The sequence below is a fragment of the Tympanuchus pallidicinctus genome, unplaced genomic scaffold (assembly GCF_026119805.1).
Source record: "Tympanuchus pallidicinctus isolate F22 unplaced genomic scaffold, pur_lepc_1.0 scaffold5, whole genome shotgun sequence".
NCBI classification, from domain to species: Eukaryota; Metazoa; Chordata; class Aves; order Galliformes; family Phasianidae; genus Tympanuchus; species Tympanuchus pallidicinctus.
Window position 1 is genome coordinate 52,913,463 of NW_026294769.1, and position 26,140 is coordinate 52,939,602.

At 37.9% G+C, this 26,140-nt stretch overlaps 1 protein-coding gene across 1 annotated transcript in view; it reads right to left on the reverse strand.

The window, feature by feature from the left end:
* The window catches only part of TRIQK (triple QxxK/R motif containing), a 47,173-nt gene that overhangs the window by 10,159 nt on the left and 10,874 nt on the right, over window positions 1-26,140 (reverse strand). The window contains exon 3 of the mRNA XM_052703389.1: window positions 2,938-3,023. Coding sequence (XP_052559349.1) covers window positions 2,938-3,023 — 86 coding nt within the window. The remainder of the gene's footprint in view (window positions 1-2,937; window positions 3,024-26,140) is intronic.

Below are 26,140 nucleotides of genomic sequence, written 5' to 3' on the forward strand. Positions count from 1 at the left end.
ATGTTGTAAGTGGAATTATCAAAGGTTATCAAAAATATCCCCCTTTCCTAGAGAGCTTCTACTTCTACATATCGTATGACAAAGATATATTTCCTCTACAGTAATTTAAAAAGCCAATTAGGTTTTTTCTACGAAAGTGTTAATATATTTTGAAGTGCTGCATACTGCATAGTGTACCAAACACAGATAAACAATAAAAGGTGAATACACAAATGTGTGTGTTTTTTCAAATGTTTAACAAGAACCGTGGACACTTCTGTTTAAAGTGCTGCCTACTTATTACATTGCTCTGTAATTATATCACTTTTCTTTCCTCAACACAGACTGAAGTTAATCAACTGTCACAGAATCAGAGTCTGCATCACATAAAAATACAAAATTCTCACCCTTAGGAAGGTGAACCATGCTAACTTTGCTAACGTGAAGCGACAGCTGTGACAGTATCTTCCCAAATGAGGAGCTCAGGCACACTGAAAGCTTGGAATATTAGGAAACAAACAATTAAAGTAATGTGCATTTAGCCTCAAAATAGTTTTACTAATGTATATATCATAATGAGACCTCAAATCTTCTGCTTTTTTTGGTTGTCAGAGGCATAAGAATGGTTTAACACCAAGGAGATTTCAAGAAATTCTCATTTCCAAATTTATCCAGATGACAAAATAGCAGTATTTTGGATTGGTGTGGAGGATGAAAATATCTGCCATAAGATTGCTCTTGGGCAGAGAGAGGAACTCAAGGATCGATGGAGCAAAGCAATCCTTGTCTGAGAGAGAAGGTCAGCTTGGGAGGGTGCTCCCCAGGGACACAGAGGCACATCACCAAGCAGCCTCTCCCAGCTGAAGGAATAAAGCAAGCTGAAGTGTTGTCACTGAGAAACAGAAAGAGGTGTAAGTTTACCTAATTGCTGTGCTGAGCAGCACAGGTTTGGTCAGTGGAAGGGCAGAGTTTTACTCTACAGGGACTCTCATTATCCTGGTGAAAGTACTGTAACACTTAGCAAGTCTAAGGCTGTTTGCATTAAGCAGGCTCAGTGAGAAGGACACACAGAAAGGCCTTGCCTTCCTTCCCCATAAGCACATCCCTGGTGTCCACCTTCCCTTCCCTTTTGCTTAAGCTCTGTCAGCTTTTCTCAGCAATTAGGAAGCAAGGCAAATGACCGTGATCTGTTTGAAGATGATCAGTCATATTTTAAGGCCCATGTGTGCAAGAGACTTTACAGTCAGAAGACATCATCTTAAACAATCTTTTTTCTTCCTCTCTTCCATTCTTTCTCCCTTTCTTTTCCATCCTTTCTTCCTTTCACGGAGGCAGAATTGCAAACCTAAAACATTTCAATTAGGATTACCCCAAGAACACAACACCCCACATACTAGAGAGCACATTCACATGTTGATGGCAAAAGTCATTCTTAAGTGCAACAACGCTGGCATTCTACTAAAATATGCAGGAACACATTTGTACAGAATAAACAATTCTTGTTCTTGTTCACTAATGTTTGAGTTTCACGATACATACGATTACACATATGCTTTTCCATTCTCCTTCAATTTGCTTTCAAGTAAGAATTAAGAACAAAGGAAACAAACATGTTTTGAGGACTAAGGCTCCTATTTTTCTCACTTCTATGACATATGCATAAAACTTGTACATTTCTGAAGAACTAAGCTGTACACTAAAAGTCTCCAAGTAGAACATCACTTTTAAAAGGTCAATGCATTGAAAGTAAAATGAAAAGAAAAAGCAAAATTTAATAAGGGAAGGAAAAAAACATCAAACACAAAAGGTTAATAATCTATCCTTTAAACAAAAAAGGCAATCTACTTTTTCTCATTAAAACCTGACACACAGCACTAACTGAGGAGATTATGTTGTGAAAACATACTGCATCGCACGGTAATGCTTGATCGAGATCAGCAATCAGGAGCAAAAAGAAAGCACTGTTTCATGATTATAATAGCAAATTCTGGAAGACAACCAAATACATCATCTGGCAGCTCAACAGCTGTTACAGCTTGGTAGTAATACCTTGGCATTTGCTATAAGCTATAACTTGAAAAAACTGATTTCTCATCTGCCAGATACAATAAAATGTTCTCCTTTTAACATTTCTGAAGTTTCTTTCATTAGAATACCCAGCTATCTAATCTTTTTTAATAATTATTTTACACATTTTTTATCCTTGCTGCTAAGTTAATTGGGCATCACTTTGATTCAAAAGAAAAAAAAAAAAAAAGTTGGATGGAAAAAAATCAAATGCAACCTAGATAAAATAATGTACGTTCAGCAAATTCAATTTTGATGATACAGAACAGTAGATAGCATAGAGTATTCCTAATTGTCCTCCTTGTTCACATTCACAGTCATGATCAATTGGCCATTATTATACCTCATAACTTCCTGAAAAAGACACATTTCCAAAATAAAGCTCAGTATCTCTCCAGGTGTTTTGTTCTTACTTAAGCCTTCTGTTTCCAAGTCAGAGGCAGTACACATGGATGTAGACTAAAATAATGATGCTGTGAATTTACAACACTTATCAAACCTTGTCTTTAAATTACTCCTGGGTATAGGGAAGGAAGAGGAAGAAAGAAGTCATTTACTGTCAATTTTGTAACAATATGAACTAGTCAAAGCATTTGTGTGTAGAGTGGCACCCCAAAAAGATCAATTTTCTAAGCGCACAATATTTTGGCATTAAAGTAAATATGCATCATAACAAGAACTTGGACTACCTTTTAGTGTTTCCACTATTCTAGTTATTTTGGGGTTAAGTAAAAGCAATCCATCATAAATATTTTAGATTCTGGCATTCCACTTAGATTTTGAAGTGTCATAAACAATATCTCTCAGAAATCAATATTCATGCAGCACATCTATGGGGAAAAGAAACAACAAATACACAAAGGTGGAATAAGCTATCAAAGAGAATTCTACCTTCACGCCTAGTGCAGTTTTCTTGGCTTCTGCTTTTAATCTTGTTGCTCTTAACATAGGTCTGGTTTTCTTATAATCTTGCTTTCCTAGAGCAGAAAAACACATTTATTGAAAATGATGCCAAAAAAGATAAAGAATGTCAGCAATTATCTCAGTTTGAAAGTCAGCTCTCACATTTGCAAACATCTCACAGTTCAGCACTTTAAACAGAAGCCACGTTATAGGACAGGGGCCCAATCAGAAGAACAATGTTGCTAAACTCAGATGATGATAACAATAAGCAGGAGCTGATAAATCAGTATAGAACCTATTACCTCAGAGAGACATCCAAATACACATACTGACCGCCATCCACTAGTACAATGTTTATTAAATTGTTCAGTAAGCATCAGACTGCAAGTAAGTAGATTAAAGGAGGATGACGTTTTACCCCTTGCTTTCCAATCCAAGCAAAATTTTCATTATAATTTTTGTTGGTTAGCCACCTCTAATGCATTTATAAATGTGTAATACGTGACATTATGGAGAACATAAATGTTTCATCATTCTGAACTGGAACGTTATTTGTGAGAGTAGAACTCAGAGACACGCCAGGTCAATCCAAGTAAGCATTAATAAAACCATTGTTTCACACCATCTGTTTATAGAAACATGTTACACGGAAACTTCTAGAAGTGTCTTAGATGTGCTTTTAAAAAATTATGAGAACCACCTCTTACAGCCACTACACTGTGCAGCAAAGTGCTTCAGGACCGAGTCCGTATGAAGTGAGTTCAGAGGAGGACATGAGAGTACTTAGAAATGGTATAAATCATTTAGCTCAATTTAATAATAAAGCATAAAATACTCGATACCTCTCAGGGATATTTTTGCTATTTAAAGGACATGTTACAGCTGTACTGCACTCTATTAACCATAGCCTCTCTAAGCTGCCAGAAGTCAAGGTACTGATAGAGTGAGAGAAGGAGGAAAAGAAAAAGGGTGAAGAAACAACTGAGAGGGGTAGAGCCCTAGCATAACTCTTTCCTTTTTTTTCCCCCAGTGCATGCCTGACTTTTGTACTTTTTGTCTATTTTCGAAGCTAACCTACATTGCTTAAAGAAGAAATGCTACAGTATTTTTTTTCACCGCTAGTTTTACATCTAGGTTTCATCATTATCACATTCAAATAATTTAACCTTCTGTCTAGAGCTGTGCCCAGTATTCCTGTGCACATAACACTCCCATTTAATCAGCTAGATGGGGGTCTTGCATTTATAAACAATAGAGCAAGCTTCAGACTGAGATATTACAGAGCAGTGGTGGAATTCTGCAACATCAGTTGGAAAAGAAAGATCTTCTCCAGTGATACCCTGGATTTACACTTGTATCTTTTCCCACACTTTCTGTTTCATCTCTCTGCTCTTATTCAGTGCAGAGCTCCTCTCTGTGTAGCATATGCTGTTTGCTCTCATGGTCTAATCTGTCCTCAACCCTAGGGATTATACATTGCAAAAGTCTTCATATTATCCGTTGGTCAGATATTATTCATTGAAGACCTGAAATAACTTAGAAAATACTCACTGACAAAAGGAAAAATAACTGAAATCATTTGAAAAAAGCATACACCCAAAGAGCCTTCTTAGAAAACGGAGTGAAGAAAAAAATGACAAAATGACTATTTATGTCTTATGTTCCAATATATTCATCCAGTCAACATATTTACAGAAGGGGATGACTGCAGCATTATTCTTCAAAAGTGAATGATATCTGATAATAGGATGCATCAGAGAGTTGAGTGCTGTAATAGTCCAAACAGTTATGGAGAGATTTGCAGTAACAACCAAAACAGCGAAGTCAAGACATGAAGCCAGACTGAAAGAGAATGTGTTCCTTCCACTGAAGTACTGCAGACGTACTTTCGCAATGAAATAGTTAAAGAGCTGTCAGAATTTCCATTATAAATGGCAGGAGTTTATAACTCATAAAAATTCACTCCAGGGTGAAATTTGGCATTAGATATACCCCAGCCTTGAATTTTTTTGTTTTGTTTTGTTTGTTTGGAGCCAACTTTCAATAAAATGATACAGCTGTTCTTACTTACTCATGAACAAACTATAGAAATTTATCCATTTGAGATGTTTTAAGTACGACAAAAACTTTCATTTAGAAGTATAAAGCCGACAAGGACTAGGTTCAATTTCAGTTCTCATAATTCACATTTGCTGTTCTCCCGTCTGGGGCAAGTAAAGCAGGACAGTCAGAGGTTTCCCTTCCAGTGATGCAATGGCATTAGGTAATAAAAACTAGAAAGGACAGCAAGGCCCGTTAGGGATGAGAAAAAATAGTTAGATGCTGTCCCCCACCTACCTTTCCTCTCATTGCTCATTCTCCCTCTTTTTCTCCAAGGACTAACTGTGAAGGTTACTAGAGCAGAGGTAAATGCTGCACAGGAGAAAGTCTCCCAAAGAAATTAATCAGGAGTACCAAAGTACCAAAGGTACCAAGTACCAAAGGAGTAGCAAAGAGTAGCTGACTAGTGTGACTTCCCTCAGCTTCAAGCACTGTGGTACTGTCTATTCCAGTTATGGTTAAGACCGGACTGTAATTTAGAGAATACTTCCAGATTTATATTAAATCTGATACGAACAACTACCCCAACCTTTATAATGAATAGGCTATTTAAATAATTACTCCGGAGCTGATGCTTCTCCAGATCAATGTACCTGTCATTAATCCTCCAGTCTTCTTTCAAATGCAAAAGCCAGAGAAAAAAAAATATGGGAGAGAAACAGTCTGAGTCTACCAAGTGCAAAAGTTTAAAAAGGGCATCTGTGGAGTCCTTCCTAATGAAAACCAGATTTAGCAATTGCACTAAAGGACTTTTAAAACATATGAACTTTCTGAGGCCTTGGGAAAAACATCTGCAATACAGGACTATAAAGAACTCCGAAATGCAAAGCCCCAACCATGTGAACACTGATCATTACCACCTGGAACACAAGCAGAAATAACTAGTACTAGCTCCCTATGTTCTCTCTGAGCCTTCAAATTCAACCAGTTGGAGTATATATATTCACACTTCCAATTTCTTACAATTTTATCTCACTTATCCTGAAAGCTTTGTACGTTTATCCATCAGAGTCCTCAGCTAAAGCTGTTTCTTCATCCTGGGAAGGGATCATCAAAACCAGTTAAGATGGACTCAGCAAACAAAGCTCCATTTGTCTGCTCTACCTGATGTCTATTTAAGACAGTCACTGGGTTTTCCTGGGGGAACACAGGAAGGCAGGAAAAGAAGCCAAAATCATATCACTGGAAAATTTTCAGACCAAATCCTACTTTGTGTATTACCTAAGCAAAATCCTTTCCTTTTTTTTTTTTTTTTTAAATTTTTTTTTTATTTTTACTTTTTCTCATTGTCATTACCATCAATTCTTCATTTTGTCTGTCAAACTCAAGTACCAGCTTCCTTTCCCCTTTCTCCTTTCTCCTTTCTCCTTTCTCCTTTCTCCTTTCTCCCTCCCCTCTCCTCTCCTCTCCTCTCCTCTCCTCTCCTCTCCTCTCCTCTCCTCTCCTCTCCTCTCCTCTCCTCTCCTCTCCTCTCCTCTCCTCTCCTCTCCTCTCCTCTCCTCTCCTCTCCTCTCCTCTCCTCTCCTCTCCTCTCCTCTCCTCTCCTCTCCTCTCCTCTCCTCTCCTCTCCTCTCCTCTCCTCTCCTCTCCTCCTCCTCCCCTCCCCTCCCCTCCCCTCCCCTCCCATCGCCTGTTAATATCACTGTTAATGCAAAACTTAAACTAAATAGCAGCTATGAGCTAGACAAGTTCATCAAGTTCTGGGTGACCTTTCCTATTTACTCTGCAGAACCGTGGTGACATTACCAGGTAGTATGTAAGACACTGTGCTTTGTATACATAACAAGCTCTGCAACACAAGGAACCAATAATGCAACATGTTGAACACTGTATTTTAAGAAAACTGACTGCATCTAAGATGTTGTTTAAAGATGCTGCCATTTACCATACCATCTGAACCTGTATCATAACTTCTTAAAAAAAAATAATTAGATTCCTGACCTTTCTAGATGTCTATTCTGTCATTCCAACAATTGCTCATTACTGGATTTGAATAACTGACTAAAGACTGCCTCTCTGTCTTTCAATTCATCAGGCTTAAGCAGAAACAGGACTGCATCTTTGGCCTTTGTTGATACTGTTGTCCAAGCTTATTATCATATGAATATCTGGTTATTGTTTTATAAATGTTCACATTTCGGGAGCTCACTGCCTTCTTTTCTCTCAGTAGACTTTACAATATCCACCTTCATTATCATCATGTGGCAGCACTGCTCTTCGCCTGCATTTTCTACTTTAAAAATTAATGCACTGCTATTTTCTGAATACTGTACTGCGTAAGCTGCTTATGAGTACATTATGCTATCAAGCGAGCACATGCAGAAAAGCTTCCTAAACTGTTATTCTTTCAATGAAAATACAGCTGGTTCTGCTTCAAAGGCACTTCTTTTCACCTGCAAATGGACTTGCTCCTACACTTATTCCTCAATTCATTGTCTTTTATTTGTGTCTGCAAATCTTTAATTGCCTTTAATTAGAAAAAAGTAAATTCAGTGCTTTAATCTTGCAAATACATTCAATCATAATTCTGTCTGGGATGAATACCAAGTTCTATTCAATGACTGATCTTTATAACAAAGGTATATAAATTTATTGTCCGTTTATATAGACCACATCAATTAAGCCACAATGGAAAAACAAATAGATAAGAGTCAAAATATTTGAAACGAGAAATGTGCAATCTAAATTTAATTACTCAGACAAATTATTTGAAGATGAGTTATTTACAGCATGCCAAAAAACCTGGCAGATAGTAAAATTTGCTAATCAACATTACAAATTTTAAATTCCTTTCAACGCTTTCCGCATAATTCGTAGCAACCAACAAACTACTGCCTTGAATCTTTCTGTTAGTGTTATAACCAAAACATTAGTCAGATTTTTTCCACATAGCAGCAATCCATTTCACATACTAAAAGTATTGTTTGAAGCACAATAAAACCACAACTCCTGGGTATATTTTAGTTACTGGTAGTTGTTTAACTAAAATATATTAATGTACCCCATGTTGAAACCCAGACTAAAAAGTATAAATATCTAATTAGAAACTAGAAAAACTAGAAACAGGCTGGGATAAGCTTTGCTGTCAAACTGGTAGTGTGAAATTGTACACCTAGTTAAGCTGAAATTAATGTTCTTATTATTAATTTGAATTATTGAAGGTTCCAGGAACCCCCCAGTTAAATCCTACTGAGCAAGCACAGAAGAATAAAATAGTCCTCTGGACTTTTTAAGGTTTCTATAGTCTGACTTGGAGCAGCCCCTTGATTTCTCCACTGTAACAAGTAGAAGTCACACTATTCTCCACAATCTACAAGACACATTACAGTCATAAGATTTTTAGGAGCTTGCCTACTGTAAGTCTCTTTGCGTCCCATAGAGAGACTTCTACAAAGAGTGAGTGGCAGCCATGTAAGACAACCAAAACTGCCCTATGGCAGTACCTATTTTACTGTTGATAACAACAGAGAGATAGTAGAGTTGTTCAGCACCCAGATCATGAGCTTTGATTTAGCCTCTAACGTTAGGTGTAACAAATCAAGTCCAAAGAGACTACCTCTAAAGGAGAAGGAGAGAAACAGAAATGTCCCACATGTTTTTATTTGGGTGCTTGAGGCATTTCTAGACACGGTCAAATTACCTTTTAAGTATTAAGTAGTAATAGTATTATTAGCTTAGGTATGACTAGTACCATACAGATCCACAGAGGAAATGCAAGCTTAACTGGTGGTTCCACTCATGATCAGCTATTCCATAACAGTTCCCAAGCCATTTAAGCTATGTAATACAGAGACAATACAGAGACAATATTGTGCTGATTATTGTACCATAATTATTACAGTGCTTCATCAGAACTTTCTTTGTGTACCAGCTATGTTCCCTGGAGTTTCAAGCCACAGAATCATAGGATAATTAGTTTAGAAGTGATTTCTGGAGGTCATCTGGTCCAACCCTCCACTCACAACAAAGCCAGTTTCAAAAACAGATCCAGCTTGAAAGTTAATTCTGGTTGCTCAAGTCTTTGTCAAACTAAATTTTGAATATTTCCCAAGGAGGAGATTCCAAAACCTCTCTGAGTAACCTTTTCCAACATTTTACCATTCCAATGGTAAGAACAGTTTTCTCCTCCTTAATTAGAATTTCCATGTTCTACCCTGAGCGTGTTGCATCTTGCATTCTTGAGAAAAGTTAGGCTTCGCCTTATATGAACACGTGCCAGCAATGTAACCTTGCTGCTAAAAAAGCTAATGGTAATTTGGGCTGCATTAGGCAAAATATCACTAGTAGGTAAATGGAGATGATTCTGTCTCTCTATTTGGAACTGGTGAGCCCACATCAGGAGTTAGTGCTGTGCCTAATTCTGTCCTCTCTAACACAAGAGAGACTCGAACATACTGAAGACAGTCCAGCGGAGAGCTATGAAGATGTTTAAGGGCCTGGAGCACCTCTCCTAAGAGGAGAGGCTGAGAGAGCTAGGCCTGCTCAGATGGGAGAATGGTACACTCAGGGGGATCTCATTCATAAATACCTGAGGAAAGGCTGTAGAGAGGACAGAGCCAGATTCTTTTTCAGGTCAGGCGACAATGGGCACTAAATGGAAAACAGAAGATTCCTACCGAGTGCCAGGCAGCACTGCTGTGCTGTGCAGATGCCAGAGAACTGGCACAGGTTTCCCAGAGAGGTTGTGGAATCTCCTCCTTGGAGATCTTCAGAATTTGGCTGTGCGTGGGTCTGTGTCCCCCGTCTGTGTGTCCCTGCTGGAGCAAGGGTTGGGCCAGGCAGACCTGAGAGTCCTGCCAGCCTCAGCCACTCTGAAATTCTGTGAAACAGAAACTAATAGAATTCAGTAATGGGCTGTAAAAGCAGTTAGTTTGCACTTTCAACAGTTCTATAATGTTATAGTAGTTTACTTTTTAATGGGAGGGAATAAAATTTATTTTTTTCCAACATGCTCTGGAACTCCTGAAAACCAGGCTTTCTCATACAACATTGCAGAATTTTTCTTTACTTGCCTTTACTAATGTCAGGAAGCTACGTGTCTGGCATGCAGAAGGAAGTGTTTTCTTAAGCACTCTAACATCACACAGCTCCATAGAGGAACCAATTGCACCCATATCCTAAGATATGCATACCAAAGAGCACGTTTAAATCTCTGAGAGATCTTACACCAGTGACTGCAATTCATTGAGTAACAGAATCTGAATTCAGTGAAACTCTAATCATACCTGACATCTACATTTTAAATATGCATGCATCATCTATAACATTACAACTTGGCAACTGGAAATAACTGTTGGTCTAGGATATTAAAGGAACCTCAGAAAACGAAATTTGAAAAAAAAATTCTGGGCCACCCTCAGTTAAAATCAGAGAGCACATCAATTATCAGCAGTAATGGTTAGGGTAATCTACCTTTGAGAATTGGTGCAAGAACTCTAGTATGCACGCATGAAAAACAAGACTAAGCCCTCAAGAATTTACTATTGTTTTTTTTTTGCTTTTAATATCACATGGACATATTCAAAGGCCATTCTTTTCCAGAGAAGCAGAAGACAGGCTTTCTTGTTTTTAATTGCTGTGATTACAAATGGAGGTTTTGGAGCCTTAGGTTAACAGAAACACTTTGTTATGTTTTAAGCATACTTAAGAACATGTCTGTAATCATAAAAAAGCATGAAAACCCCCCACAGTCGCTCTCTTTTTTATTCAGGTTTAATGGCAGCTCAAATCACTGACCATTTTTCAATCTTGAGAGACAGAACAGCTTGACACTAATAATACATTTGTAAAGGACACATCATCATTTAACACAACATTAAGTGCTCAGGGACAACTTTTTACTGTAGACACAATGTGCTCTAAGCTCAGGGTTGACATTTAATGCTACAAAGATAATCCAACCAGTTATTCATGAGGGGTAAATTAATTTTCAAGCAACTATGTTTCAGCTCTAAGCCAACTAGAAGGACGCATTAAAATGAATAAGTTTCTTCTGCAAGATTAAAAAAAATGCCTGCAAGATTAAAATAATAATAATAATAATCAAAATATAAAGCATCCTTAAGTATGCCAAAATATAAGCATTTAATTATTGCCATCTTTCCTTGACTCCGGAACTCAAATCTGGTAATATTTGTTACATATAACATTCTGACAGGAAACAAAATCCTTCAGAAAATTTTCTATGAGTTGCCATGAAAAGCCATAATTCATTAAAGAAACATTTTACATTTAAAGTCTCTACTAGGCATAGGTTGCTTGTAACAGACAATTAAAAGGATTTGAATTAGTGCCTTTTCAGAGACTTGTTCTAAGGAATCTTTCAAAAAATATATCAACAATATAGAAAAGGATTTCAGAAAATAGATTGTCAATAATGAAAAAAGCATATCTTAAATCAGTTAATGCAATCGTGAAATTCCATTATTTTCAACACCTGTAGAACACAATTAATTGCAAGATCATAATAAAAAGTATGAAGAACAGCAGTAAAAATATTCATGCTTACTAGACACTGCTCAATGAGCATTTTTCTTCATATATTTCAAAATTACCTTTTAAAAACTTTTGTTCAAGCCCAACATATACATGCCAGCAGGCATTAAAAAGTAATAGCTCCATCTAAAAGGGAATATCTTAAATGATGACAGTTCTTCAATTAACCTTTCCAAGAATCTCTTTAACATTTCATACTCAAACAGACAACTACAAGAAACATTAAATACCTTTCTTAAAAAGAAATTAACACAATTAATTTGAAACAGATCACTGAGTGCTCCACTTCTCCTCCATCTACATAATACACACATGCATGAATGTGCCCATGTAGTTTCGAGCAATTTTTTGTTACTTTGCTATTGAGCAACTTCCAGCATTTGCACTTTCTTATAAACAATTATGTTTTAATATAAACTCTGAAACTGAGGAAATAAAAAACAGATTTGACTGCATAGGAGTGAAATACCACATTAATGTAAGTACAAGCTATAGCTTTTATCAAAAATTTGATTACACTTGGAAAGGATTTGATTTTTTTTGGACAATGGAAACTATCATACTCTTTCTTGGATGATAAAAGGTGTGAAAAAGGCAGCTCAGTGCATGGCACTAGGGCCGTACTGCTCACAAAGAGCCTTTCTGCCTTTTTGAGACAGGCTGAACCTGGCTCCAACTTGGCTTACACTGATTTTATTAACTTTGCTGGCTGCAAGCAGAGGAAAATGTAATATACCTTGAAATAAGTGGAAACAGACACATGGATTCTTGGTCAAAGCTTCCTAGGCAGACGGACAGAGCATGCAGCACGGTCACTCCAGAACTGCACAAGCTCTGTGTCTGTTCTTCTGCTCTTTGGAATCTCAATCTCTTGCAGTTTCAGACTTTAATATATGCTATTCAAAGGTAAAGTCATAGTTCACTTATTAGATAAAAATCTAAGCAGAGGAGGATCCACCAGTAGAAAATGTGTAGCAAAGGGTGAGAGAGTGTCATTTTCACCACAGATTCTGATAATATTTGGAAGAACATCTAAGAATCATGATAGACACAGTAACTACAGAATCACAGAAGAAAGGGTCTAGAGGAGACCTTGAAAAGTTACTTTGTTTGTCCCTGCCCTAAGAGACCATGAAGTTTACCTACATAATCCTTGATGGATTTTTGTCTTTGTAGTTCTTAACATTGCTAAAAAAAAATGGGACTGTACCCTAGCTTTCCCCTAGTGCTTCACAGGCTTTATCATTACAGGTTTCTTCAGGTCCAATGTCTAATTTAAATGTCCCTTAACGAACTGTTAAAACATCACTTTTCATCATATCCACCATGAACTCAGAAGTCAGTTGATTTTATCACTTGCTTCATTGCATAAGGCTTTTGTAGACTTAATGACTGTCACTGTATCTCTCAAGTCTTCTGTTCTAAAGATTGAAAAACACCAGTTCCTAAGTACTCTCTGGGTCCCAGTTGCTCTCCTCTGGATTTTTCTTCTGATCTTTGTGCAATATTGCTAGATTCTCTACCTAGGATGGGACCAACCCTGGATAAATGTTGGATGCCACAACATTAGAAGGACATAAGAGAGCATCCAAAGGAGGGCAATAGAGATGGGGAAAATCTGGAGGGCAGGATGTATGAGGAGCACTGAGGACCCTTGGTTTGTGCAGCCCTGAGGAGAAAACTCATAGTGGCTGCAGCTAGGGTAAAAACATAACCCTTGGGACTACTGACACATCAGTATCACCTCTGTGCCAGGAAAGATCATGGAACAGATCCTCCTGGAAGCAATGCTAGGGCACATGGAGGACAAGGAAGTGATATGGGAGAACCAGCATGGCTTCACCAAGGGCAAATCCTGTTTGACCAATCTGGTGGCCTTCTATGATCCTGCTCATGACTGCATCAATGTACATGGGAAGAACCACTGCTTGATGTCCTGTCCTTTGAGACTTTCAAGATGAGGTTGGACAAGATCATGGGCAATCTGATCTAGCTAGTGGTGTTCCTATTCATTGCAGGGGAGTTGGACTATATGGCCTTCAGAGGTCCCTCCCAACTCTAAGAATTCTATGATTCTATATTCACATATCTCTATTTATCAGAACAAATGGTCAAAAAGACTTGAAAGAGTCAAAGTGTATGACACCTGTTCCTCTTCTGTAAGATTTGCTTCTCTGTCACAGAAGAAAATCAGATTGGTCTGACAAACTACATTGGCTGTTACTTTCCTTCTCATTGTACTGTAGGTGCTTACAAAACACTGTGTGTCCCTGTCCTGAAGGGTGCGAAAGATGAGGCAGCTGCATTCAATAATTTATGAATATTATATGTCCCATCTGTTTGACTGCTATTGTGATGCTGGCTGTATAATTACTGCAGGTTAGCTCCAGTAAGAGCTAGCCCATCCATACACAGGAGGGTGGAAAACTACTGCTAATAGTTATCCACCAAGAGCATGTAAAGATAATAAAGGAAAATATGGAGACTGATGACCTAGTCACTCAATTCAGCTGTCCACAGTAAAATAAAACATATCCATATTACAGATCCTCCACAAAACATCTCTGTTCTCCTCACTCTCATGACTACATAGCCAGAGATTCCTCCCACTGTCTTACATAAAATTACATAATTTTGAATTTTACATAAAACAAGAGTGATTGAGGTCACAGTAGAAGTTAAAGATTCCGTATTGTGGACTTTCCCCTTACCTCCCTCAAAAAAACCAACCACCAATACATATGTAAATGATTCTGAGATCCCAATTCAAAGGAAAGCAATATTCCATTCCTTCTTTCCCCCCGAAGAAAATCTGTTCAACACTCTAAACCAGAAAGAAACATCCAGATCACGACTCTGGCAATAAGTTTAACCTTGGAACATGTGAACAGGATCAAAGAAACCACTGCCTAAAAATTGTTTTCAATACTGGTAATTTGAAATTTACTCCCAGTTATTCTGGTGTATATCAAGCTAGTGTCAGATGACATTGGTGAATCACTTACTAGAGTGGTTGCTGAATAAGCACTGCAACATCACCACACACTTGTAACATCAAACCATTCGCACAAAGGGTCAGTGGTGCTTCAAAAGGTCAGCAGTGTTTTTCTCTCCTGCTACAGTTAACTCCTCACTACCTGACATGCTCAACCTTACCAGTCGATTGCGTCCTGTCCTTGGGGGACATCGCAGTGAGACTGGGGCACCACATGGATCCGGAGTCACCCCTTTACCCCATGCCCTTGCCTCTTTCACAAGCATCCTCATAGGAGCCACAGACCTCCCTAGCCATGCCTGACCAATTTGCTTACAGGAGAGATGGGGATGGAGATCAATAATAGGAAGGACATAATCTGTCACCCACAGCTTCCTTTCCCCCAGCTGGGACAGAAATGGCTTGGAGTAGCACAGAAAACCCAGTAACTCGGGTTTCCAGTAACATCAGGTCATCTGATGAAGAGTACAGGAATCTATTGAAGATACCACAGTTACATCCTTGCCTAATTTAGCTTTAGTTTTTGTTTCTCACACACAATATTTGAGCAGTATTAATACATTAAGCCACCATTCAATCATATTTCTGATTTTACCCAAAGCAAAAAAGCCTTGTGGCAAACAAATAACTTTGTAAAGAAAGTCACATTACGGGCCAGGAACGGAGATTCAGAGACTATGCAGCTAAGGAGACGATGCTCTCTAATCCCTGTTTGGTGGAAATATCTTTTAAACTTAGCTTGTGCCTTGGTTGCACGATTAAAAGCATTCTTTGCTTCAGACTGACTCACTGTTAACTCATCACTTGTCACAACCTGATAAAGAACAGCTTCCCATTTCTGAACCAAACAATATCTGGATTTGGAGGCAGAACTTGTGGGTAACGGATTAAATTTAGAGATTTAGTTCAAGATTCATGGATTTTACACAAGAGAGGAGAAGCTGCAAGGTCAGAAGGAGACATTCTATGAACACTCACAGCCAGATCATACACCAAGGACAACGACCCAGCCTATGAAGGGACAGAGTGGAGAAAGGAACTAAAGGCATCTGAGTGAAGAGACTTGCACAAGATCAGGCACCAGAACACTGTCTTACTCTTGATCCACTGTCTTATCCAGTGGATAATTCTTTTCTCAGAATTGAAAATAAATTGGATGCTGTCTGCCAAGATGCAGTAATTCCTAACTAGTAAGTCATATCATTCTGGACCAGCTGTATATTACAAGACCATCCCAAAATACAAGTTGCAATTTATTAATTCTGCCTAAGAAAAAGGTTTTCCAGTAATACTGTCAGCATTTGCAGTTCTCACTTCAGTGAAGCATACAACAAACGATGCTTTGTCAGACCTATATATCACTGTCACTCCAGGAGTCAACGCACTGACAGTCTTAGCAGAGGTGGATGCTACAGGATACCGTGAAAGTGATTATGTAAGATGGAAAAGCAGGTTTTTGGAGTCTCACTCCAGCAATGCAGAAATCAGAAGCTTTTAATGGAATTAGTGGAAAAGGGAACATCTCTTGTATACATCACCATTATCCCCTGGGATCCTAAAATTACTTGTGAGGAATAATCTCTCCAACTCACTCATAATTTTAGCACTCGTAAAAACTACGTATCTTCAGTTCACCCGTAATTTAAAATTCTTCCCTTCAACAGAAATATCACCTGACAGGTCTTAACTTAAAGTGAATGACAGCAATAGCAGCTTACTTATAAGTGTAAAGGAAATGCATATTTATGAGCACCCAGAGTAATGGTTTACGGACTTCAGAACTAAAAGTGTAATAACGTCTCAAAGGCATATTAGGAGGCATAATTTTACCTTCCAAAGCCAAACCAGGCTATAGACAGTGATGAGATCCATCTCTCACAACTAAAGTTTGCTAATACAGAAAGAAAAGGTAGAGAAGTCTGGCTGCCTTTTACATTTATTTTTATTTTTCGAGACTTACTATTCCAACCTTTTCATTTCCCTTCACGAAATCTTGTGGGAGAGGAACTATAGGTTAGTGTGCAGTGTATTAAAACATGTAAAAACGATGACATGTTATTCCTGTCTTATAGGAGAATATCTTCTATCTGTTTACAAACACTGCAGTCCTTGATATATGCAACAGATAGATTTTACTTCACACCTTCTCTTCAGGCATAAAAATTCGTCAATTAACTGAAATTATTCAACTGTATTTTTTCCAATCATTTTGCCATCAGAGTGACATTAATGAGTTTATCTGAAAACTTTTGATTTCATTTCATCATTATCAGCAGAATCAGCCTTCTGTTGAGCTTTTCACAAATCAAGTCTGTTTCAACAATGGTTTTATTTTGAACCTGACTACACTATGAACAATTTAAATAGTGAAAGGCATCTGTGAGGCCAGTTTATTCAAAGAAGCAAAGCATCATATTTTTCAAAAACTTGATTCCATAGGAAGATCTTTTGTATGTCGTCCTTTGTAGGAAACATAAAAGCTGGAATGAGAGCTGAGGAAAAGAGCGTACTGTCTGGAAAAGTATTGTGCTAGAGCAGATAAAGCACGAAGCTGCTTCCCATTCCTGGATCTTCCATAAAATTATTGTATAACCCTGGGAAATCTTTATGCCTTGCAAGACTTTGGTACTCATCAAAATCACTGAGATTCTGATGCAGTAGTGTAATAGGAGTGAAGAGCACTTAGGACTGTTATCTATTAGGGATGATTCTCCGATGGCCTATATTAATTTATTTTAAAATATTTTAAAATTACATTTACAAATATAATGAGAAACAATTAAAATGTATCTGAAAAAGTAACCAAATCTTCTACTGACCCTTAAAGTCAATTTCTTATTCATTAAGAATGCATGATAAATATTTATAAACCCGTGCACAAAGCAATTTCAGTTTCTGGAATTAAAAGCATACAAAAATACTCTAAATTGAAGAGAAAATTAACTTTTAGCTATGCTTGCTTCCTCTCAAACTGTAATACTGACAGTGGTCTCATCACAAAGGTCCTATAGAACTACCCCTCCCTCTCTTTTTCTTTACTGAATAAGTCCCCTCATGTAGAGTCACCCATCTAGTGGGTGACACAGGATGCAGAATTTCACTGCACCACCATTACCTACCACCCAGCAACTCTATTCATATGTCTTTTCAGGGTTAGTCCTGACATGCAGCATCAGCAGAGACTCCTTCACTTCCCATGACAGGGTGCTCCCCACAGAGAGGACAAGGCACTGCTCAAGACAGATGAAAGAGGTTATTTGTAAAGTACAGAACAGTTCTCTATTAACATTCCTCCTCTGATTGATTCTTTAAACATACCAGTAGGGACACATTTATTATACATAGCATGCAGAGTGAGAAACAGTCAATGCATTTTTTTTTTTTTATAGCCATTTTTCAGTTCCTCACAGTTTGGAGGTTTGTCTCACACTCAGAGTGAATTGTTTTTGTGAACATCTTGTTTCATAGATAGATACAAATACACAGAAGAAAACAAAGCCACACACCCTCCCCAAGGCCTGTTTTTGAACAGTTCAGTTCTTCAGAAGAAAAGAGACACAACTTCACTTTCAGTAACAATGCAATCCTTATGACAGACATGCTTTTCCTAGGCCGAGGGAAAAGCCAGTGGATCTGATTATGCCAGGCTGTAAGAGTTTAGCAAAGCAATTTTGCATAAGCCGAATTGAGGCCACTAAATTATTAAAATTACTGCAACTAAAATTTGATTCAAACACACGTGAAATGGAGATTTTCATCGAATTAACTCCTACTTCTCTTGGTGCAAAATCCAAAGGCTTGTCAGAAATACAATGCTAATTTTATGCTCATGCTCTCACCACTACAAAATGTGGCAAAAGGATTCAGTGACAATTCACTCAGTGGTGTGCTTTATTTTCTATTGTTTTATTTTTCCCACAGAAATAACACAGAAAAAAATCATTAGCTACTCACCTAACTGTATTTTTAATACAGATAGATACTAACAAGTGCAAAAGCAGGCACTGAAAAGTCAAGGAATAAACATAAATTTGTCTGCTTCAAACACAAACCAGAACACAGAATGCCATTTTATGATAACGTATGCTGTTCAGAAGCCCCTTCCTCTCTCAGTAGCTAAGTAAATATGAATGATAAGACTCATTGATCAAGTCATGTGATGTGCACTAAATGAGGTAAGGGACCAATGGAAGATGACAAATGTCTTTATGGTTAGGATAACAGATGAGGACCAGAACGTCTCTTCCTCTCTCAGGCACATGTTTTGTGTATCACCTTGTACAAGATATTTACATACTAGTGTAGTCTTCCTTCTTCTTTGCTAGTAGAAGCACAGAGATTTTACAAAGCAAAACATGACAACAGCCTTCCCTCCCTATTCTGAGGCCAACATCTCCTTCCTCCATCAAATAGCAGCCCTATCTGATATGTTAGTGACCAACAGTTCAAGCAAATATGTGCACCTTAATCTTTTCCTACTCGAGGAATTTACCCAACTATAATCTGTTTCAGTCAATAATATCTACCTACTCTAGACATACGAGAAGTTTTGCAGCGTCTCACATTACTGGTGTGCAGTTCCACGATCAGAGTAATCTTATGCTGAAGATTTCAGCAATGTTTAGTGCTGCACACCCACATGAATTTCATTTAAAATGTGATTAACTAGGTTAAAATTATTCTTGGGAAACAGCCGATTTTGCATATGCTGTTCAATAAATAAATTGATGATTTTAATTCAGAAGGAAAACTCCATTTAAAAAAGGACTTTAGTCAATAATGTAAGCAATGAATATATAAATGCCTTTGTATTGCCATGCCCTTATTCTACAACCTTCAGAGTTTTTCCAAACTCTTTCTATTTACTTACCGAAAGAAATAAATTCTCAGCTTCCTTAAGAACTTACAAATACTATCTGCTTCTCTCTTCTGTCCCCTTGGAGATGAGCTATTTGCTATAAGTATTTAGTATAAACCATTTTTTTTTTGTCTCCCGCTGACATTCTGTGATGACAAGAATGCCTGAGTCACATCCTATTCCTGCAGTGGGACATGACACAACGGCTAGGGCCAAGGGCTAACATACAGAAGTCTAGTCAAAGATGTAGCTTGGGACTTACCAAGAAACTGCATACTGTAATGACTAATAGACTCAGTCTCTCTCTCAGCACTGCCCTTCTATAAAATAAAGTACAAAAGAAGCAGCAACAGCAAATGCACCCAGTAGCTATTAAAAAAATAAACAACAATCAGTAAAGATGATGCTGTGGAGATGCTTTAATAGTTTCACTAGATTATGTTGAGAGTACAAGCACTAAAAATAAAAGGTAATGATACCACAGAAATGTGTCCTTTTCCTTCGTTTCTCTTTTTCCATACCAGATTTTCAGCATAAATTTCATATTCGCTCCAACAAGGAGAAAAAAAGCTTGTGAAATTCAAGATTATCTTTGCAGAAATTTTGATTTTGGTTAAAATAACCAGTATTAATTTTTCCATAAGTTAAACTACAGGCAGAAAATTATGGTAATCCTTCCAAATGCATTTTCTAGCTATAAATATCTCAGAAAGCTGCTCCACTTCACAGTAAAACTTTGTCCATATGGAACATATGACTAGAAAGGACTTTGTGAACTAAAGAAATCCAGTACTCTGTTACTGAAAGTACTCATATCATTCAATCTTGTTCCAAACTGATCACAGGAAACGATCAGTTAGAAAAAAATCTAGAGTTTTTGTTTGGTTGCTTTGGTTGTCCAAGTAGGAAATCAATCAAGAACTTCAGTCTTCTGTTGCCTTATGATTTCTAGCTGTATTTCTTTATGGAAAATTTATATTCATTATAGACTGAGTATATACAGACTTGTCTTCTCCTAGTGTTTACTCCCAAAGCATTCACTGCGAGTAACCATATTTGTTTCAGCTTGTGTTTGGCTAGGCTAAGCATGTTAACTTAAAAACTGGTTTTATTTTCTTGGTCACCCTAGCAGGTCTTCCAGCACCTCTCTTTCTTTCAATTCAACGTGGATGAGCAAAACAGTATTCAGTACTTCAAATGCACCACCACCAGTGTCCTATCCAATAGCTTCAGTAGTTCTTTTCTCTACTTTAAATAAACATGCCGTATCATGAGCTTTCTGTTGCTTTATCTGTTCAAGAAAAGGAGGGTAGCAGGCGGCTCTGAGAATGTTTTCTGTGCTGACTTTATGCCAGAACCATTCTAAGTAAATAGCCCCTGTGTTTTAGAAGCAAACAAGAATAATCACAGAGCATGTCAGAATGTCAGTTTGGAGGGCACCTCTGCTACAGCTAACAGTTCAAAGTCAGGCTTTCTTAAGCTAGTTCTTGTGGATAAGGCCATTACATGTGCTGAAAAAACTCCAAAGATGGAAATTCCACATCTTGTCTGAGCAACGTGTACCAGCATTCAGCTTCCTTTATCACAAAACTTTTCCAAAATTATTACTAAGTTATCAACATGCACATTTCTTTGACACTATTGTGATAACAGACAATAAACAAATAGTCGAGCAACATAACAAGCCTTTCCAGTCTCTTCACACTCGTGGACCAGATTTTCCTCTCACTTACAAGGAAGAACATCTGAAATAACTTTCCTCAGTTCAGTAGTTCAATATCTGTCCCAAACTTCCATCACAGTAAAATCCAGCCCTCTAACCATGGCCTCTTGACTGCTGAAAGTGTTTCTCTTTCATCTAAAAAACTGCTTAAAAAGTATTTGGATAAAGCAAAAGGGGAAGACGATTCTTCACAAACTGTTTTTCTTTTAGCCTTTGTCCACAGTCAAACATTTTATTCTCCCTCTCTGAAGGGAACATAAAATCGCTTCCCTTTTTGACCCTTTCATGATGATTACTCATTAGAATTTGATAGCTTTCTCTGAAGAAACACAACAGGTCAAATTTGCTTTTTCCATTAAGCTATTTGGGCAAGAAATCTTCCCCATAATATATGCTACGTGGTCTGTGGCTTTCCAAGCTCCCTATCAAGATACACAGAGCCTCCTCTGCTGCAGACAGGAGTCTGATTTTCTTGTACTTCTACCAATTATTTCCATCTGGTATTATACTTAACAGGTTGAATTTCGGAGACACTTCACACTATGAAGTATGTTAAGGACTGTAACTTCAGTTCTATTTGATCTGCAATTTATTCAATGTTTCTGCCTGTACACTTCATTCTAGTTTGTACTGTTCCTATCTATTCCAGAAAAGACACATATGACTGTAGTTTAGCTTTTCTGGAAAAGTATTTCTTCAGAGATAATCTCACTAATCATTTCATTCTGTTTCTTTTTCATCTGTACTATACCTGAACATTATGAAAAAGGCTGTGCCAAAAAAGAACCACATTTAGGTCTGATGGTGTGTCTTTCACATCTACGAAAGACAGTATCACTGCACTCAATGTAAAATACCTCAAAAAAAACCAGATGGACTAAAATTATAGTATTTATTATTCATAATATAATTCATCAAGATTTAACCTACAGACATCCTTGGACTGAAATAAAAAATGATTCCAGGAAAACCGAGGAAAGCCTACACGGAAAGCTAATTTTTCTTACACTGCTTCCTGATCTGCTCAATATGCATGTTAGATGAAATAAAGGCTCTCAATAGACTGACTTGAGCGGTGGTTTGGCTTTACAGTGTGTTCAACAGCAATGCTGGTTTATGGCATTTGTTGGCTGGAGTTCTGGCACGTGGCTCAGTCCCTGCAGTATGCAATCCTGCTCTTCAGTGCATACGAGCATGGTTGCATTCAGCCAGATGACAAAGCTGATCAGGGAATTGATTCAACTGAAAAACTGTTCAGCACATCTTTTTCTTTGAGCTGGGTCAAAACAGCACTCAAACAGCTCCACCATCACAAACGATGGTAGACTATACAAGGTGCCATGGGAACAGGAACAACTAGCACCTTAGGTAGGTGTTGCTAAAGGTCACTTTGTAGTGTTAAATTGTACCCTCTGGCTATCTGTTTGCAGGTGTATTGATATATTATATAATGCCAGCAGGAGCAGGAATTCAATAGTCTGCACTACCAAATTGCTACAACAGCCCATAGTGCAGTTTGCACTCAAGGAAATAGCTCCCAAGCAATTCTTGTGAATGGCTCAAGAGTCAAGATGGGCCTTAAACAACTTCCAGGAAGCAGCCCGCATACTGCCACTCCATTTTAGGGATAAAACAGTTTAACAGCATGGTCAGGGGTGTTTGATGCCAGTTGGCATCTGTGGCAGATAGCAGTTCCAGGTTTGTTTAACTTGTAACTGCAGATACAAATCACCAGCCCAAACTTAGGCTTTTCACCTATTAGAATAAAAGCCCACATAGATTATTCTTATAATTCTTCAGTCAATAACTCAATAACTGCCAGGAGGGCACATTTGCATTCTGCCTTAAATTTTTCTCCATCTCTATCTATAGTGATATCAACTGAAGGTTCCTTAGGCAAGGTCTACATGTTCTGTCTATCCTCTAAACTGGCTTGGTACAAGCCAACCTCAAACAAGGTGATGCATTCCCGCAATTCAGAGCATCACGGCCCAGTTAATTAGAATCACAGAAGGCTGCGAAACACCTTCAAGATCAAAGTCCAATCAACCTGATCTGCTGAGTCCCACCACTAAATCGTGTCCCTCAGTGCCAGATTCACTTCTCTTAGATACCTCCAGTGATGAAGACTGCTACAGACACCCTGTTTCAATCCCTAACAACCTTTTCCAGTGATGAAATTCTTCCTGACAACCAATTTAAACCTCTCCTGGTGCAACTTGAGACTATCTCCCCTTGTCCTATCTCTTGTCGACTGAAAAAAGAGACCAACATTCTCCTTCTTGCAGCCTCCTTTCAGGTAATTGTAGAGAGCAATGAGATCTCAACTCAGCCTCCGCATTTCCAGACTGAACAGCACCAGCTCCCTCAGCTGCTCCGCACAGCACTTGTTTGCTAGTCCTTTTACCAGCACCATTGCTCTTCTCTGCACAGTTAGCATTGCCAACAGGCAGGCCAGCACATGCAAAATGTTCAAAGGGTCCAAAGCTCTGAGATTTAACACACACTTGAATACAAGTGAATACAGTGAATCTGGGTCGCTCTCATCACTATGCCATAACCTTGAGCTGAAGGGACCATGCCTAATGCTGAGATACACTGCTTCCCTCCATATGTTAGTTCATTATCCAGCTCCTTGCTGTTTTGACTGCCAACAAATAATGATGTTTTTCAACACTTCTCCGCTAGGAACTGAATGCACAAACATCGCATCATAAATGCCACCCAACATCTGCCAGGCAGTTACCATCTTCCCATGACTATCACCTAGGCTGAACCTAGGAAAGTGATTTAGTGAGGAACTGTGTCACATCCTGTTACCTATTACCCCCTAGATCATCTAAACCCCAATTCTGACAAACATGACAGTCCTCAGGCATTTGTTTAAAATATCATATGGAAAATTAATTCTAACAAACAAAACATGTATTCTAAATTCACTGTTACTTTTCAGTGAAAAACCAAAAGTCACAAATCAGGGTATCAGTGCTGCTACAAATCTTTTAGCACCACTGCAGACATTGTGATAAAGACATCTACAGAATATAAGCTATGGAAAAGGCAGACTTTTTAAAGCTTTCACTATTTAACAAGAGTAGATTGGATGAAAGGAAGAAGTTTTTTACAATTAAGGTGATGAGGCACTGGAACAGGCTGCCAAGAGATGCAGAGGCAGACATTCAAGGTCAGACTGGATGGGACTCTGAGCAACCTGATGTGCCTATAGGTGTCCCTGCTCATTGCAGGGGAGCTGGACTAGATGACCTTTAATGGTTCTATGATTCTCTGATTCTAGAAACAAGCAATCAATACTTTCGAAAATATTATTTGATACATGAGTTGTTTTAGAAGAGTATCAATAACTTTGCAGAGCAAAATACATCCAGTCGGTTTTGTGGTCAGTAGGTCATCTATGTAGCTGGAAAAATTGATCATAAGATTTCAAGCAAAATATTTCAGAGATCATTTCAGATATTAAACAACAGATTAGTGACTTGCCTTATATATTATCTGTGAATTTGTTAATTGCAATCAGAGCACTCAGAGCAGAGTATTTGATTCCCTACATTCCACTTCTCACTGTATAACTGTTTGTTCACTTCATAGTGCTTTGCTGTAGTGATCCAACTGCTATACGACTGAAACATCTCAAAATAACTTCGAATGTGTGAATATTTTCAATAGTGCTTATTTTTGACCAGCTTTTACCATCAAGTAAAAGATAGTTGCAATTTCTGTATCTCTAACTCAAATCAAGCAACTGCCTTTTTATATTTTCACTTAGCGAGGCAGCAGGAGAATCATCTATTTCATTTCCCATCCAACACTCAAAGCCTGCAAGTTATATGTAGAACTTAGCAAGCCCATAAATAGTTCAAGACCTTAAAAACTGAAATAAAGCTAGTTCCCAATTTCTTTCTTTCAATATAAGGCATAATATAGAAGCAAAAACTCCCACTGAAATAAAATTTTAATACAAATAAGCTACACAAATCCCTGCCAACATACAATTAATGGACCACTTGACAAACGTCACCAATATGTAAAAAATCATTACAAATTCATCCTGTAGAAGCCAGATGACAGTTCTGTGGTCATGCCTACTCAGAACACAGACATCTACCACGTTTTTTTATGGTCATAAATAGCTGTGATACCTGTTGAAGTACAAAGAGCACACGCTGACATCCTGAAGTACAACAGCCCCTCCAGACAACCTCTTGAAAAGAACAGAATTGAACCAAGGGGATTTTATGTATGTCTTCTCCCTCCAGTGCACCCTGTAAAGTTCACCAGTGCCCTTGCAGTCTTCATTTCTGCTAGTTCAGACAAAGCAGCAGAGATTTAATGGACCTTCCATTCTGGAACAGTGGCTGGGCAAAATCTATATGCACTAAATAAAAGAGCACAACTTGAGGTGTTGTAACTGAAGACATGCAGTTACAACTACTATGCATTATGTACACCTTAAACATCTAGTAAGAACATCTGTGCATTCTTACATCTTCTGCACTGCTGCCTCAAGACGAAATAAGAGGAAATCGGGTTTGCAGTTCATTGCTCAACTCACCTTGCATTTATATTGACATATTATTACTTGGAAATTTAAGCACATGCACCAAACGTAGAGAATGCATACATAATGCTGTACACATCGAAAAATGATGTCTGAAACCTTTTTTTAAAATGTGTGTCTCGGTTAGATTTACAGATTCACATTCACAGATGAGTACTTTGAAGTCTAACCTTCATGAATATGAGCTAAGATTTTCCAAGACTGGAACAAGAATTTCTAAAACTGTTAAACTACTCTGCTTTTGAATTTAATATATATGCAATTATGTGTCTGCAGAACTTTTTTTTTTTTTTGTTTTTGACAAGATGCAAAGAGGTTGTTTTAGGATGGTTTTTGACTGCAAAAATGAATTCCCTGAAGTATGGATGAAGCAGCTCAGAGTAAGTACAAACACAAATATGCACCACTGCAAGATTCCTGTAGACGCTGGATATCTTAAGGAAC